Source organism: Tachypleus tridentatus, chromosome 13 (genome assembly GCF_004210375.1).
Source record: "Tachypleus tridentatus isolate NWPU-2018 chromosome 13, ASM421037v1, whole genome shotgun sequence".
NCBI lineage: Eukaryota > Metazoa > Arthropoda > Merostomata > Xiphosura > Limulidae > Tachypleus > Tachypleus tridentatus.
The window spans coordinates 135735135-135752962 of NC_134837.1; the positions used below are offsets into that span (position 1 = coordinate 135735135).

Here is a 17828-nt window from a genome sequence, read left to right on the forward strand (position 1 = left end):
ACACAAATGTTAAGTAAGATTGTGTAAGTGATATCCACACAAACAATAGGTACAACTATTGAATTTTATTAGCTTGTATAACTTCCATATACAGGTGTAACAACTAGTTAACAATATTAAACAAGCTCCTAAGCATTGGCAACATTATCCCTTAGTTCATTATTTTAAAATGAGTGTTTACTTTGTATTTTAAGTAAATATTTTACAATACAAACACAAAACATCAAATTCTAGATGTGTCATATATAACAATTTTCTTGTCTGAATGAAGAATAACCTTTATTTATTTTACATTGAGACATCATTATATTTTTTTATCATACTCATCAGTATCATAATTTAGTGTTCACAAAACTGCATAGAAAACCAAATTATATACAGAAAAATTTTCTCTGTTAAATTACAACAATTTAATTTCTTTCCGGCCTATTTTGGGATTTGTAAACTTCTTGTGAATTTTTTCTTGGTTTGAACAAGAAATCTCAGCACTGGCAGTTCAACTTATTTAAACTATGCGCTATGAAAAACAGTTATGCATTTTTCAAACAAAACACCAAAATCTAGAAACTTTTAAAAAAGAAAAAAAAGAGCACAGCTCTATACAAAATACCCTGGAGTGAAACATATTTACTCACTCTCAACTCTTTTTAATTTTCAGAGCAACCTTATTAATAATCACTGAAGACACCTAGTCTCATCCTCCAAAAGAAACAAAACAGATTTTAATTACTAGGAATGAGATATGTTTGGAGATTTTAATATCTAATTTAATCATAATTAGAATATGTAACCAAAGACAATTTTCTAGTTTCTATGTTTGATGAATAACTAAAACTATTTATTCTGTGCAATATAAATGAATGTAAAATATATAGCATGAAAACTTCAGTCAAACTGCATAACCTGCATTAATAAAGTAGCATGTTTTTCATGTGAATAACTGGCAAAACCAGAAAAGAAGATTTGAATATATATAATTTTAATGTTTTATAGTATACTATATATATAAAGCAACATTTTAGCCAACAATGCCAAAAGCAATTGCACAAAGTTACAAAGTACTATGAGGGAATGGTAACATGTATCTCAGTACAACACTACCTATATGAGAATGGTAATGTGTATCTCAGTACGATACTATCTTCAGATTATGACTTGTACGAATAGAAAAACAACAACAACATACTCACATTTACAAACATTGAGACCAGATATGTGGGCTTAGGTAAAAAAAAAACTTCCTACATCTAAAACTACCATTCACCATTTTCTGCTGTGAGATATTTCTACAAATATCTTATTAAGGTACAATTTACTCCTCCAAAATTGTAGTTTACACTTCAGTTTTATTTATCTGCTTTATTTAAATCTGGTTACATGAAGAGTTTCTTTAATATATCCCCTAAGGTTAACATGAGCTATTATACAATTGTTGCACATCTTTAGAGGTGTGTATGTATGTATTGCACTGTCTTGTCAAAACTGAATATTTTCACATCACATTCAGAGTGCAAGGTACATAAAGACCTGTTGCACATGTTCAATCTAATTTTGTTTTTCAAAATCTAATACCAACAAAACTTCAGAATAATGTGTAACACCACAATAAACAATTACCCACTGTAAAGAACAGCTGAATGTGTATTAAAGATATAGAGAAAAGCTGTTACCAATGCTAGAGACATTAAAAACATTATATTCAATGTTCCCATTCCTAACTCACACATAGAAAACTCTTTTAAGCACAAGTAAATAAAAGTATGACAGCTCAATAAAGTTTCCTTTCATATCATTATATATACTTTTAGTTACACAACTCAAGTTTCAGAAACATTTGGCAAAACATGATAAATGAAATACTAACACTGTAACTGTTATTGGGTTAAGTTGCACTACCAATACTGAGATTTCAAAAAAATGAAAAAATTGTGCGCATATTATGCAATAAATTTCCCCTGTAGGCTAAAATTGGCACAATATGCATACCATATACACTTTGTTTGATGTATGTCTTGGCTGGATAAAACAGCAGGAGTCCTTTACATAAAGCTCTTTGCTTAACATGCTGGTTTTTCTTACGTATCTGACAACAGTCTCTTGAGACAACTGAGTATGGGAGAGACCAGGCAAGTGTAGGTGAACTAGAACTACATGAATCAGAGTAAATGGGTAGCCTGTGTATGCAGTTTTATTGCCTCATCTGTAACAACTAATTAGGTGACACATCTACACAACTTTTGGTTACTCATGCATTTATGGTACACCTTTTTTTTAAAACTCTAATAAAAAAAACTGCAATAAATGCAATTATTGTAATCCAACCTTAATTGGTAGGAAAAATTTAAGAAAATGTTTTTTTCTATAATCTGACATTCTGGAACTTTTCATGATAATAACAGTACTCATCATTTAAAGTTCTGTTACAAATTCAAACAATAACATTAATACTTAATTAAAATTCTTGCATATTTTAATATAATTAGATCACACATGTTGCCTTTGTATATTTTGTTTAGCAAGGTATTTATTTAATCTGCATATTAAAGTCGTTTTTTTAAGTATAAAACCTTGTGCATTGTAGGAAATGCTAAAAGCTTCTCTTTGTTTCAACACTTCCCATAGGTAACATTTAGAGAAAGAGGTATTCAATAGAAAATTAGCCTGTCAGTTAAAGAAAAGAGCTTTTATGAATTGTTTATAAAAAGCTCATAGTTTCAAGTAAGAGATTTCACTGTGTAAACAAATTTTGTCATCAAACTTATGATAGTATGACTGAACCCACAAAGCATTATGTTAAGGCAGAAACTGTATATTAATGTAATTGTAAAAACATATGAACTTGTGTTGTAATTTGAGATGTTAAAAAAAGTGATTCATTAAGCAAATGCTAAATGGCATATCCCAAAAATCTGGGCTGAGGAAATACAAAACAAGTTTACCACAGGAAAACTAGTGCCCAAGATGGGACCTTTTCATAAACCTAAAAAAGGGTGATATGGAAATAATAAGGTATCTTGGACTATTACAAAGTGTCTTATTGTGAAGCACTGGGGATTAACTCTTTAGTTCAGTTTGCAGAAACCTCAACTGGTGTGTGTGTGAGACATATTGAGTTTGAATCTGAGCAAAGTATAAAATAGAAAAGTTTACCAATGGAAACAACTTGCTGATAATGCATTTTTCTTAGTAAGTCAAACCCCCATTCTTATACACAAAACAAAAGGATACATTCAAACTACCATGGTGAAACTTTTCAAGTCTTTCCATGCCAAGTTGAGCAGTAACAGAATATTTTCTAAATAAAATCATATAGAAAAATGTACTAATAACTAGAAATAGGTTATGTTGTAATTACTTAGATACTGTGTTAGACAGAAAAAAGCACAAACAGATTTATTTGTCCCTCTAGATCCTTGTCTGTAAAAGTTACTTTCACTTAATAATAATAATAAGACAATAACTGTTATGTGAACTAGGCAGTGTTAATACCACCAAAGTTTAACATTTTGTATAAGATTTAACTATATGAAATTAACCTCATTTTATGGTCAGGTAATTACAAAAACAAAACAAAAACGTTTTTATTACATAATAATCTAGCAAAGTAATCAGTTTTTAAAGTAGTCAAAGTTTTTTAATGACATCATCATGATAGATAACAAAATTCTGCATAAACATAAATAAAATAACAGCTTATCATAACATGTGGATCAAAATTCCACAAAATGCAAAAGCACTTTTATACCCTTTTGAAAAATGTAACATTTTTGTCTCCTTAATTCAATTAATTCAAGCTACCTTGTTATTCAGTGAATAATCAAATTAAGATATAATGTAAAAAAATTGAGGCAACAAAAAAGTCCTTTGTTACATATATAATAGTTTTGAAAAAGTTCATTCACTTATCAAAAAAAACTAAAATTGGAAGGTACCTATGATAAAATAAATCACCTTTTTGAATGTCTTGCTTAGCTCTAAGAGTACTGTTGGAAGGTACCTTTGATAGAATGATTATGGATTTAGTATGTCAAAATTCTGAAGAAATTTAAAAATAAATAGAAAATAATAATACAAACAGCACAACATGTGGAAAAATAAATACAAAAATAATATTAAAAAAAGCACATTTCTAAAAATCGTTTAAAACATTTTTTTTTTCCAATCTGTTGCATGTTTTTAATGGTTCAAGTATTAATATAAAGTTGATAAACTGAAAATCATGTTCTTATTAGCTCCAGTAATAGAGGTGAATAACTTGCATCAAAGCTTGCCTATGGCATCACATCTTATAGTGATTCAAGTTGGATAAAAACGAGATACAATGAAGCCTATAAGGATGTTCATCATAAAAACAATGTTTCTCTTCCATATCCAATATTCAGAAGTTGAAGTTTCCAGTTTAATTTTTCTAATCTATTAACACATTTACAGATACAACACAGTTGATAATTAATATCTTCAATTTTTCTATGGCATTACTTAATGGACTCACTTGGCTGCCCACACAGATGTCTGATCAGCAGATGGTCAACTACTCAAGCTGAACACTCAATTTTTGTGTTATTTAAACTACATGAAATTCTACTAACACATAACAACATACAAATACAACATCATTTTGTTCTCTACATTCTTTTCATTTTTCTAAGATTATCATTAATCTTTTACACAGTTTAAATACGCATGTTGAACAATAATTACACAGTAGTCCCTGATAAATGCATTACTTTGTATTACAATATTACCAAACTATGTACTAAAATATTAACCACAAAAGATTTACATAGGCCTAAAAATTCCCTGAGAGCATTACTATAGCATTATTCAACTACAGTTTATATCAACATTTTAGCACACTAGCAACATGTACAAAAAATATTTACAGTAGCATATCAGTTGCACAACATCTTAATGATATTTGCACAGCAGACGGCTTTGAAACAATATTTCAATGTACTGCACATCAAAGCAAAATAAAAAAGTTAAATATTTCAACATAGCCTAAAAGATTGCATTCCCTCCTGCTTGGCTTTAACAACTTTTTAAAAATAATTTCTACACACAGTGATACATTTATAACTACTTATAATATGGTTCAATAAGGACTGGCACTGGTCAAAGAAACTGTAAAAGCTATCTTATGGCTTCTCTTGCTATATTAACTAGTATATTTTAGGTAACTATATAATGCTGAAACAAAAAAGTGACAACTGATAAATACAACTTTAAAAACACAGAGAAAAAATCACTTTAACATACTCTTCATTTAAAAAAATTATACAGTCTTAAAATTCTGCAGTTCTGTATAAATACTGATTAATTAAATAAAGACTGTTAACCAAGGTAACTGAATCACTTAATCACTGAAAGTAAAACTTTTTGTTTCCCTTAGAAGTATCACTATACTTAAGTAACTACACATTCTTCAAGAAAATGAAGTTAACCAAGTCTTTTCATTTGTAACACATGTATGCATTTCCTGAGTGTTGTTACCAAAATAACCTAACTTCTCATTAGTACAACAATTACATACACTCTTTTTTGAAGGACTGCTGTTACAGACAAAATCAAATACCTTCGTAAGTACAAAAACATTCCAAAATACTTTTATGATAAACTACAATTACAATGAAGGTAACAGTACTGTGTATTTAAAATTAACAATAGAAGTACACTTCACCACCGAGCAAAATTGCAAGTTTTATTTTGCCTCTTACCAAGGTAAGCATTGCTATCTACTAACCTGTATTATACGTAAAAATCTGATTGAATAAATACATATTTCAGTGAGGAACCTTATCAGACATTCAAGGTTGAAAAGAAAATAAGACAATTTGAAACATCCATACCTTAAATACTATAACAAAATTATGACCTCTCACCTAATACCTACACTCTTATAGTTCACAAAAGTGTATTACACAAATTCATAGTACAAATACCACCCACAATACAGCCATACTGGAATCGTGAAACACATTATTACTAGGTAAACAACATATAATTTTACCATAAAACTGAACAAACAGGCACAATTTAAAACTCACAACATACAATACTGCAGAGCAAATAATACACTTCAGTGTATTACAGAACACAAGCAGTGTATATTATTAGTTCAATGCTCCAGTGTTTAAGCCATTTAAATTAAAACTCCTTTGACTATCACAAATTTCCATTAAAAATATGCATTATTTACTCACTTCATAATTTAAAAAATAAAAAATAGATTTACTAGTACAATACTGGAAGATTTAGAGACAATCTTTGACATAACCTTTCAGCATACCTTTAAAGGTTTATTGGCATGGACAAAGCAAGATTTCTTGAATGATCCCTGCACCATAAATGCAAAATATGACAACTTAAAACACAATAATATTCTGTTACAAAGTGAGGAAAGTACCTACATTTCATATGAAAAGCTGCTAATGTATTGAACATGGAAAGCCAATATATTATAAAAAACAGATAAGTTTCTGTTACACGGAACATGGAGAACAAAGTTATGATAAAGAAACATAGCACACAAATCAGAAGACAAACTCCTGTTTTATAAAATATGGCAAACTTATATTGGTTTTCCTTTTTTTTCTGCTGGAAGATTGAGAAACCTAGCAGGCTGTTGCTATGCAATATAATTTGAGTGGTGAGATAATTTCATCTACACCTTGCCATTTAAACATAAAGCTAAGGAGTGTATCAACACAATCTGTGAGAGCAAACAAAAGCTGTAAGACTTTATAAATATCAATTTGAGAAAAGAAACAAAACTCAAGACTGTATCAATGCCAAACTGTGAGATCATACAAAAGACATATGACTGAATTAACAATAAGCTGTGAGGCCACATACAAAACTCATAAGACCGAATTAACACCAAGCTAAAGCCCTATAAAAGCCATGTAAAAGTCTTAATAAACACCAATTTGAGAAAATAAAGAAAACTTATGAGATTGTTTCAATGCCAAGCTGTGGGACCATACAAAATCCACATGACTGAATTAAGACCAAGCTGTGAGACCATACAAAATTCACAAGATTCAATTAACACCAAGCTGTGAGGCCATACAAAATCCACAAGATTCAATTAACACCAAGCTGTGAGGCCATACAAAATTCACAAGATTCAATTAACACCAAGCTGTGAGGCCATACTAAATCCACAAGATTCAATTAACACCAAGCTGTGAGGCCATACAAAATCCACAAGATTCAATTAACACCAAGCTGTGAGGCCATACAAAATCCACAAGATTCAATTAACACCAAGCTGTGAAACCACATAAAAGTCACATGACTGTATCTACACTAAGCTAAGAGGCCATACAAAAGTCACAAAACTATATCACTTAAACATAGGCCACAAAACTGTAAAGCTGTATCAACAAATATCTAAATACATCACATCCAAAAACTAAATAAACATCTCACAAATTTCATTCTGCAGATAATAAATCTTTATTTAGCCTAACAGGTTTAATGGCCATTTTCTTAGTATTTTTACAATCAAATCAGGTAATATTTAAAAATTAAAAACTAGTACAATACTGATGTGCAATTTCATAATCTGTATTGTGAACTGAACTATTTACAAGTTAATACATTATGTAGAATGTACTTTAGAACAGAAACCTAATCATAAACCATTTATACTATGTTAGGTCATATTTTCTGTTAAGCATACAATGGGTATGTACTCCTGACTAGAGAAGTAGTGAAAAAAATAATCCAAAGTAAACAGTTAAGTTCCTCAGATCTAATCATTCAAGAAACAACAAAACATCAGCAACAAGATCAACAGTCTGCAAGAACTAGTAATCATGGAATTCATCAAAAAAGTATACATAATTGCTGTAACTAGCACTGAGAGTGACATCGTTTGATATGGGCATTCAGTGCATTCCTCCAAGAAAAACGCTTGGGACACTCTTGGCACTGGTAATACTTGCGTCGCAAGAAATGGATTTCCACATGCCTATTCAGAGTTCCAGAGTTGAAAAATTGCTTGAAGCAGTATGGACAGGTAGGCCTAGTAAAGAAGCCTCTGGTAGGGAAAAATGCTCCAAGATGGTTTCCAAGAAGATGAAGACTTCTTTGAAGAAGTGTATCCTGACCTATCAACCACAACAACAGGTATGTTACACCACGATAAAGTAGTCTGAGATTTAAGCAAATTACTTACATATATATATATTATTACATTAGAATACCAATAAATTACCTGCTCTCTTACTCCCAGCACTGTAACAGTGTTTAACATTCAGTATATAAATATGAAGGATATTCACAAAGCATAGATGAAAACAAAAGTATCCACATTTCTTAATCAAAGTATGAAATACTTTTATCTTCTAGAGGTTCACTTAGTACAAATACTTCTTCAAAACAAATACTTTCTTCAGTTTTTTCCTCTCAAATCCAGAATGTAAAATAACACAATAAGCACCAAGGTAGCTGTATATGTTTTCTGTCTTAATGTGAACAATACAACAAATATTTTCTACACTCTTCCTTATGCATCAGAATAAAAGTTTGTCATAAAATGTACTTCTAATTTTTTAAAATTTATCATATAATGAATACAGACAGAAAGTAACATGATTTAATTCTATACTCTACTTAAATGCACCCTATTGTTGTACACTTAAGTTTGTTGGGAATAATTAACCAAATAAAATGTAACTTTACTTCCACTACTGCAAAGTTCAAAATGGTCTGTTACTACATTAAAATTATCATATTTGTGTGAAGATAGATAGATAAAAAAAGTTTAATTGTAGAGTAAAAATCATGTCATTTTTCCCAAAAACTTTACACACATGAAAATTTCAACACATTTTCACATGCAGATTTACATGAAAACAATTATTTTTCACTACAGCAATTAACTAACTACAAAATAATGACATTCAAATATACTAAATATTACTTTTATGGGCTAGTCCTCTCCTTTGTACTTCTGGGAGTAAAAGACAACCTTATAAAGATTTTTGTTATTTCTCCTTCATATATATGGTACCATACAACTCAGTGTTGATTTATTCAATATTACTTAACTGCGAACTACAAAGTCATAAAATGCAATTGCAAGTGTTAGTTGCATACTGACTTGGAGATTTTATGGTTAAATAACACTGTTCTATCAGTATACTAACATTATATTAAAAAATATTTATTAAGATGGATCTGGAACACTTGAGAGTTAAAGGAATAAGAAAAATTTTATACGGCAAAACATTATTACAATTCGATTATAACATAACATTATTACAATTCTGCAATCTTTGTAAGAAATCTGTATCAGTGGTAGACATCTTTCGTTGACATTTGGGCATTATTTCAAAGTTTCTTTAGTAGGTATTATTGTAAAAAATTAAATATCTATCAACACAAAATATAACTCATAAAATAAAAAACTAATAATATTCAGTATAAAATAAAAACATCTGCTCAGAAGATAAGAAAAGTAACTTTTTGGAATAGATAACATATTCACTTTCTTGACAACAGTCAGTCAAAAGAAAAGTTAAATAACCATTAATGTTAAATCCAGATACTAATTCACTGTTTTTACAATGTACCATGCTAAACAGGTTGGTTAATCTGACTTTACAGTGTACCAGATGAAACAAATCATCTGATCACTCAGCCAGCAAATTTTTATATTCAATTATAAAGTTCAAATTTATCAGTAAAACCACACATAAAGTTGTTGACGTTTTTTACACTAATTAAATGCACATTTAAATGAATAAAGAAACTTTTATTTCTTAAACATCTTGACATAATACAAAGAAATAATAAGTTTGTTATAACTGTTAAATCAAGAGATTGATGCATTGTTTCATACACATTATCTGTTACATTTTGTTGGTTTTGAAAATTTAAAACATGGTTGCCAGCCTAGTAATTCATCAATAATAATCACAGCTTAAAATAAACTCTCTGAATAAATAAAAACAAAGATGATACTTGTTTATGAACACTATATGAGAAAAATATATATACAAGATTTGTATTCTAGCAATTGTTACAACGACTGATACAGAAATAAGGTGTTTACGTATGTTTGCATGAATATGTAAACAATTTGTATTTGATGTTTTTTCTTCCAGTACATGTGATTGGCAATGCTACAGCTTTTAAATGCTATACCCAAGGTAACTTGATAATTTTTTATATTTTTCTGAGAATGTATTTTATCACTAATAAAAACAAATATATGTATATATAACATTGGTTAACCTTAGTTTTGCTATAGGACTTGAATGGTTTGGTGGTTAGGGTACTTGACTCATAATTTTGAATAGCCATTACTGAAAATGCTCATCCTATACAGTTGCTAAGTGGGCCAGCCACCAGGGTGTAAAAAATTCTTGGCTTACTAAATTACTTGCTAACACTTAGTAGTTGAGATTATGAAGAATCATATATATTCTCTAACTCAACAATGAACCCTAATATAGACTAAAAACACAAACTTTTATTCTGCTGATTGAAATACACAGAAAAGCTACAAATTTTATTCTGTTATGAGTATTATGGTGTTTGAAGTAAAAATAATTTATATATTTCAGTAAATCTTACAACTTTGTGTAAAGTATTACAAAGGGCTAAATATTTTTCATACCACACACAATTACATTTTGTCACTAAAAAACTGAACACTTTTTTTTAGGGTGTATAACAGCTTTTTCTGACACAAAATATTCATATACTCAATCATAAAAATGTGTTTGGACAGAAGATGAAAAAGTTCCAATACTGGGATATCCCTTGTACCTCATGACACTGGATAACAAAAGAATATGAATCAGCTTGGGGCTGTAGAACCATCCACAAAGAGACCTGCAAGAAGTTTTATATTAACCATGGTAAGCAAAGTGGAACACCTCATTTCAGCTGAGCGTAAAGATTAATGGGAAAAACTACCCACATGTCCCACACAACATAATCAAGGAGGATCTTCATTTGGAAATAAGGCACAGAATATGCATTCACTGAAGTAAGAATTAAAGTCATACCTCCCATTCAACTATAGTATAGCTCAAGGAACTGGAGAATCAAAAGGGTACTCATGTTATTCCACATGAGGACATATCAGTCATGTTACCTGATGTAGCACCTAAAGATTTCTGTTTGATCTACTTGTTAAAATAAGCACTATTAAACTAATGTCTTCTTTATACTAAACTGATTATAGAATGTCTTTAGGAAGCAGTGGAATACTTTGAGCAAGACAGTCTTATGATGAAAAATAAACTGTTATGGAAACTAGGCTGCAGGGTTAGCATCAAAATTTGTAGACAAGGTCATCAGACAGAGCAATATTAGACATGATGCCATAGATCTATGATAACATGGCAAAATGTGTAAACCATTCTAATATAATATAGTCAACCCTCTGTAGAGCAAAATCTTTTTAATAATTACACATCTTGTAATCAAACACTTCCTAAGACCAACACGTAATTATTACAGAAATGCTTCTGTATGCTTCTAAATCCAGTTCAAACATCAGATCTTGAACCAGCTTCCTGTTTCAATTGTCATAAAACAATTTTGTTTAATTTTCTTTTATCTAATTAAATGCATTGAAATTCCCAAAATTCCCCTTTACAAGATATGAGCAAATTATACCAATATTTTATGTCTGATACTAATGTTAAGTAAAGTAGTGTTTATTCACTTCATCTATAATGTCAATCTTGAACTGCAAGTTATCTACTAAAACATCAAAATATGAGGAATACACAAGACTTGAGGAAATCTTAATATAGCTTTCTACAAATATTCAAATAAATATTGTCTTATGCTATTATAATGATTAGTAAATACATCACCTAGCTAACCATCCACAAAAGAAAATATCAGTGACATAAATAAATTAAAAATAGGACTTGTATACTGTAAACGCATCACTTATTTCACAAGCACACTTGACAACAGTTAACATTCTCAAGTGAGTGTGTGTGTTTCCTTAAGTAAAGCCACATTGAGCTACCTGCTAAGCCCACCGAGAGGAATTGAACTCTTGATTTTAGTGTTGTAAATCCGTAGACATACTCAAGTCTTCCATCAAATTCAGGGTTACTTCTAAAGCTATTCATTTTCAGATACAGGATAAATTTTGAATTTAAAAGAATAATACATAAAAGCCCTTAAACTGCCGCTTAGTTATTTCTATCACATACATATACAAAGCCATAACTTTATAATAATGTAATGGTAACAAGACCCAAGTATATTTTGTTTGGTATATAATAAATGAATGTATATTTAGTGAATTTAGAAAGCCAACAAGATTGTAATAATAACATATTTGCAAATCTAAGCTTTAGTGAATAAAATGTTTTGTTTGTTTTTTTAAAATTTCATGTTTAGATTTAATTAGAACTCTTACACTATGAGAGAGAGAAGACAAGCCTAAAAATGAATAGCAACGACTATGAATTTTCCTTACTAAAAATTTTATCCTTTTTAAAATTCAAGTTTTGTACTTTATTCAACTTAGGATTCAGGAACAACTCCTGACCCTAAAAAATTCAACAATATCTTCTGTTTACTTCTCAACAAAACTCTTTATCAGAACAATCTGAACAATTTTCTACACATGTCAACATTGTTCCCAACCATAATTATCCCACACTTTTTCACTTCTCAACACAATTCCTGACCATAATAATACCAATTATCTTTTATTCATCTGTCACTATTATTCTCAGCCAGAAAGAGCCCAACACTGTCTTATCTTTATTGTAACAATATTCCTGGTCATAATGGCCATAGCAGATATAGTGTCATTAATATTCTTATACCCTTCTGTCCCTCAGAATTTGTCACAAGTTTTCATCCCAACCCTCTACTGTTTAGCTATCAACATTCTTCCTAGTCATGATGATTCTAAAATATTTTCAAAAATAAATTTATTTTAACGTCGATGAAGAATTCACAACTGAAATATTAAACAAGGCTATACTTGTTGTTCTTGAACATATATCAAGAAAAATGACACTCTGTTATTCACCACACTGAACATTATCTAGCCCTTTTTTATTACTATTCATATTTCCTTCATCCCATTCAAAAATCTTTTAAATTTCTAAATAATGTTATGTTTATACAAAGTGCATTTGTGATGAATCTTCACAATAACACCTAGTCAAAATTTATAACCCATCATAGAAACATCACAAATACCACAAAATGGATTGTATTTTAAAAAAATAAAAAAATCAACTCTCCAATATCTTATGCTCAGAATTTCTTGGATATAAATGACTATTTCCTGAAAGAACCTCCAAAAGTAATTTTTTTTCACTTGTTCCATATGGTTCTGTTAAATGTTATTACGAAAAAGCACAATAATATACGTCTAAATGAACTGATTTTCACAGATAAGACACAACTGAAAAAATAATTAAACAAGAGGCTAAACCTATTAAATAATATCTTTCTGCAACAGGTTTGTTGAGCATGGTTTCACCGATGATGAATAATCCCTTTAAAATAGGAAATTAAAAAACAAAAACTATAAAATAAATAAAAAGGGTTGCAGTTGATACTGCACAAGTAAGTAATACACACAGCTATTAAGCCTAATAGGTCAAGTAAGGATGGAAACTATTGCTACTGTGTTATATGACAACTGCATCACTAATAATATCACCTATCAAGTCAACTAGGTGAGAATCTATTGAACAGTTCACTTTAATAACTGTTGACTAAACTATTCTATGTTTGTGTTAACGATATTAATGGAACAATGGCTCATGACATCTGATTAAGATAGTTGATACAGTTATACATGTTGAAAATATGCCACAAACATGAGATACCACTTCTTTATAGAATAGTATTAAACTAGTTGCTACACTGTTTTTTTTAATTCAGTAAGAATGCACATAGAGGTACACAGCTCCACATAAGTAAGCAGCTACAGCAGATCCTTTTGGAGAATGGTGCCATAACACAGTGATGTACACCTTCATTCTCCACCACCAGACTGTTTTTGTGTTGTGTTTACCACTAATGTCACTAATCGTTTATGACATACAGGATCCAATGACTAACCAAATTAGCTTGTGGAGAATTAAAACTAGTATTCAGGTTTTTAAAATCACATAACAATCATAGTTTCTTGTTCACTTTCAAATAACTGTCATTAAAAGAATACATATAAAAAAAAATGCAAAAACCTGCTAATTAGCCTTTTATTATATGCAGTAACATTCTTATCTGTTGAAAACTGCATCACTCATAAACAACAGTATGTTTTGAGCACAACACTTAGAATAATATTTAAAATAATTTGAAAAGGCTCAAAACACATTACAGATATTTCATACACAAAAATCTGGCTCTATATTATTCAGTACCACATTAATAAATTACACTATTTCTTTCAATAATTTCTTAAAGTGTCAGTTTTGTCATTATTATAAATAATAAATCATACACTATTTATAAAATCTAAATATCATTACCATGACAGAAATGTGGATATTAAGAACAACTTAATATATTTGTCTTCTTAATAAAAGAACTGTGTTTTAGTGTGTTTTCATTAAAGGTACTCTATAAATATTTCTTTCAGCTGAAAGTACAGGCATCTACATACACATTTCTCACCCTTTAGTTTTTATACATATAAAAAACAAGAGACTTCCCATAATACAAAAATCAGTTTCAATGTTACTTCTTACCTGTTAGGAGAAAAGAAGCTTTTACAATTAACACTACATTGACAAGTAAATTCTTTGTGTAAGTTGTTTCTTTCTTTCTTTAGAGATACTTTTATTTACCTTGCCACGGTCAATTTCAATTCATTATCAAATGAAGCAAAATTTTCAGAGATGCAGAAAAATTTTGCAGAAGTTGGACCAGTTCAACAATTACTAGTACAGTAAGCCATATATATACCTCTTCCATAAAACTGTTAAAACAATATACACACACTAAATAACAACAATGGACAACTTTTTCCTCTGACAAAGATTGGAATTTTTTAAAAATCAGTTATTGGTATCATCATTTCAGAAATTACATGTACTGGAATTTATCCACAAATCTTATAAATTTCAGCAACTAAAACTACTCTACCAAATGAAACTCCCATGTATACAACAACATCATTATTTTGTATAAGCCTAAATGTCTACAAATCCAAACTTCAGAATGAGGTTTGTCTGGGTTCTTCCTAAAGCTGATTTTGTTGCATGAGACTTGAGATACTGATCAGAGTTGTTCTCTAAAGCCTCTACAAGCCCTCGTGGCCACATGTCTGTTTAAAGTACTTTTATCATAAAAAGTCTTCGCACAGTGTGGGCACACAGGTTTCTTCTTCCACTCTCCGAGATGAGAGTATAAACTTCTATAACCTCGAGCTCTTTGTCCAGGGAAACTCCTAGGGTGGAGGTACCATTTATTTGGTTCGTAGCTGACTGAAACCCAAAACAATTACCATTTTACAAAGAATTTTACAGACTCGATTTCTTCTAAAAAAAAATATAAATCCAATAAATTTCTTACAAAACTGTGCAATGGATTAATGACTTTCCAGAGATAACACTGTAATTGATAACAATTTTATTTGAAAACTGAATTGTTATCAAATGCATAATTTCTCTTTGATAATGATCACATCTTCACTCATTTTTTTCAATGCTTTATGACCATCAAACTTAACATGATTATGAGTAACTAGAGTGCACACTACATTTTTTAGTTCTGTCCAAAATGACAAAAACTTTCTCTTAAAGAAACTATTAAGTTACTTCCCAATGATAACAACCTGTAAAATTCTGTCATAACGATGAAAGCGATTTGAAGTGTCTGAAAGTTTATATAAGATGATCAAGTATTGTACCACCAATTTTTGATCAGAATGTTTCTTTGTAATTTTTTTAATAACGCCAAATACTCTCGGATATATAATGCTAAAGGATGCATTCAAGAATATCAAACAAAGTGTCAAGTACCTTTAGTTTAACAATGCACTTCAGTTGTATGAATTAAATGGAAACATTTTATAAATAAACACCTGAAAATAATTTATTTCTATTTTGAAACACATAATATATTCTGACTGAGCTCTAAAACTTCACCAACAAGTAATCATTAGTTATTCAGATTTTATAATGTTTCTACACTGAAAATGTATTTTAAATAGGTACTTATCTCATCTCATCTAAATAGCTACTATTGTTCAATGCTGCTTCCTATATGCAAAAAAATTATGCATACCACAAGTCTTCTATCTCTTCTCCATTAGAATTGACTGATTCCAATACGTCTCTCATGCAAATTATTATGCCTCAACTCTTCACTAGCAGGAGTGCTACGCACTCTTGTGTGACTCCTTTACTCCATTCGAGTTTTGACAGAAGATGGAAGCATTAGTATTCAGTGGGAAGGAAGGGGTGGTAACTGTGAGTGAAGTTTAGTAACATTTTAAGCGTAGGAAAATTGTAAATTCTGATGTGATACTTTACTTCATTTCACATAACTAACTAGAATCCCACATTGTAAAGTGAAAAAAGAAGCACCTTTCATAAGTGTTGAAAGGATACTCCTTACGATAGGATAATGAAATTCTAAGATCTGATGGAGGGAGTTGTACCAATTCTGAACCAGGTATACACTTTGCCTTTCATGGAAAGATGCCATATATAAAAGTTGGTAAAATGTCAAGTATTTGCCCCCAGGTGTAGAATGAGTCAGGAGTGACAGACTGTACACTGCAAGTCAACTGCATCAAAAAGCCATGTGCTGAGAACCAACATCCATGTAGGGGTGAAAAAGAATCATACCACTGGCGAATCAACTTAAATCCAAAACCCAAGCCATCAGGAACTGACATCTATGTGGGGGTTGGAAAGAGGATCATACTGGTAGCAAGTCAACTACAATCCAAAACTCAGCCATTTAGTGGGAGAAGGAAAGAGGACCATACTGTCTTTACCTCAAGTTCACAAGATTGGAGGGTATCTAATACGTTACCAAAAGAAACAGATTGATCCAGAAGCCTAAGGTAAGAAAGCCGACTACGTAATGTGTACCATTTCCTCCAAAGTGAAACTGAACAGAACCGCACCATGTGCAGTAACATCCTCAGAATAAAAAACACTGAGGAATAGCAAAAAAGAAAAAAACAGTATCAATACACAAAAACCTCCATTGTGGCCCACAACACTAATGAGGTATAAATGAGGGAGGAATACAAACATCTATAATACATGTGAGAGGACAACAGGGAACCGACATTCATAGGGGGTTTGGAAGAAGAGACGCAATCAAAAGGGTAGACTGCAATTTTGACTTCTCACTCCTGTTTATTTTTATGTTTCATACTGGAGGATATTACATCATCCACACCAGCAGAATGTTACCACCCTACTCTCAACTAAATGATTTCATAATCATTTCTATTCACCATCTCTATTTCTTTAACCCATTAGAAGGATGCTTCCATAGTATATCATCCTAGCAGCTTGGAACTGGAAAGTGATAAGGACTCTCAAACTTCCCTAGAAGAAAAGGAGGGGAAAATGTGGTGGAGAGTCCAGAGAAACAATAACATCTAAGAAGGTACAGTGGGTGACCATAACAATCTCCTTTAAAAAGCAGACCATACCAATTTATTGAATACATTGATGGGTACATTCTGGGATGGTCAAACTTATGAAGTAATTCTATTACAAGTATGAGGCTATAAGCAATTTTGTAGAACACCCTGCCTCAGTGGAATTATAACATGGAAGGAGACATGGCTTGACAGTGCAGATGTGAAAGGTTAAAGAATATCTGATGAGGCTCCACTTGCC

At 30.6% G+C, this 17828-nt stretch overlaps 1 protein-coding gene across 12 annotated transcripts in view; it reads right to left on the reverse strand.

The window, feature by feature from the left end:
* LOC143239029 (uncharacterized) overlaps window positions 1–17828 on the reverse strand; it is a 72141-nt gene that overhangs the window by 8411 nt on the left and 45902 nt on the right. For 2 of the 12 annotated variants that reach the window (XM_076479766.1, XM_076479764.1), the window contains one exon: window positions 54–8117. The exons of 4 other annotated variants lie outside the window; for them this stretch is intronic. In XM_076479766.1, the coding sequence (XP_076335881.1) occupies window positions 7861–8117 (257 nt within the window). In that variant the 3' untranslated portion in view covers window positions 54–7860. Of the gene's footprint in view, window positions 1–53; window positions 8118–9750; window positions 15447–17828 lie in introns of those variants that run through there. 6 more of the 12 variants (XM_076479768.1, XM_076479765.1, XR_013020919.1 and 3 more) reach the window with 5 other exon arrangements.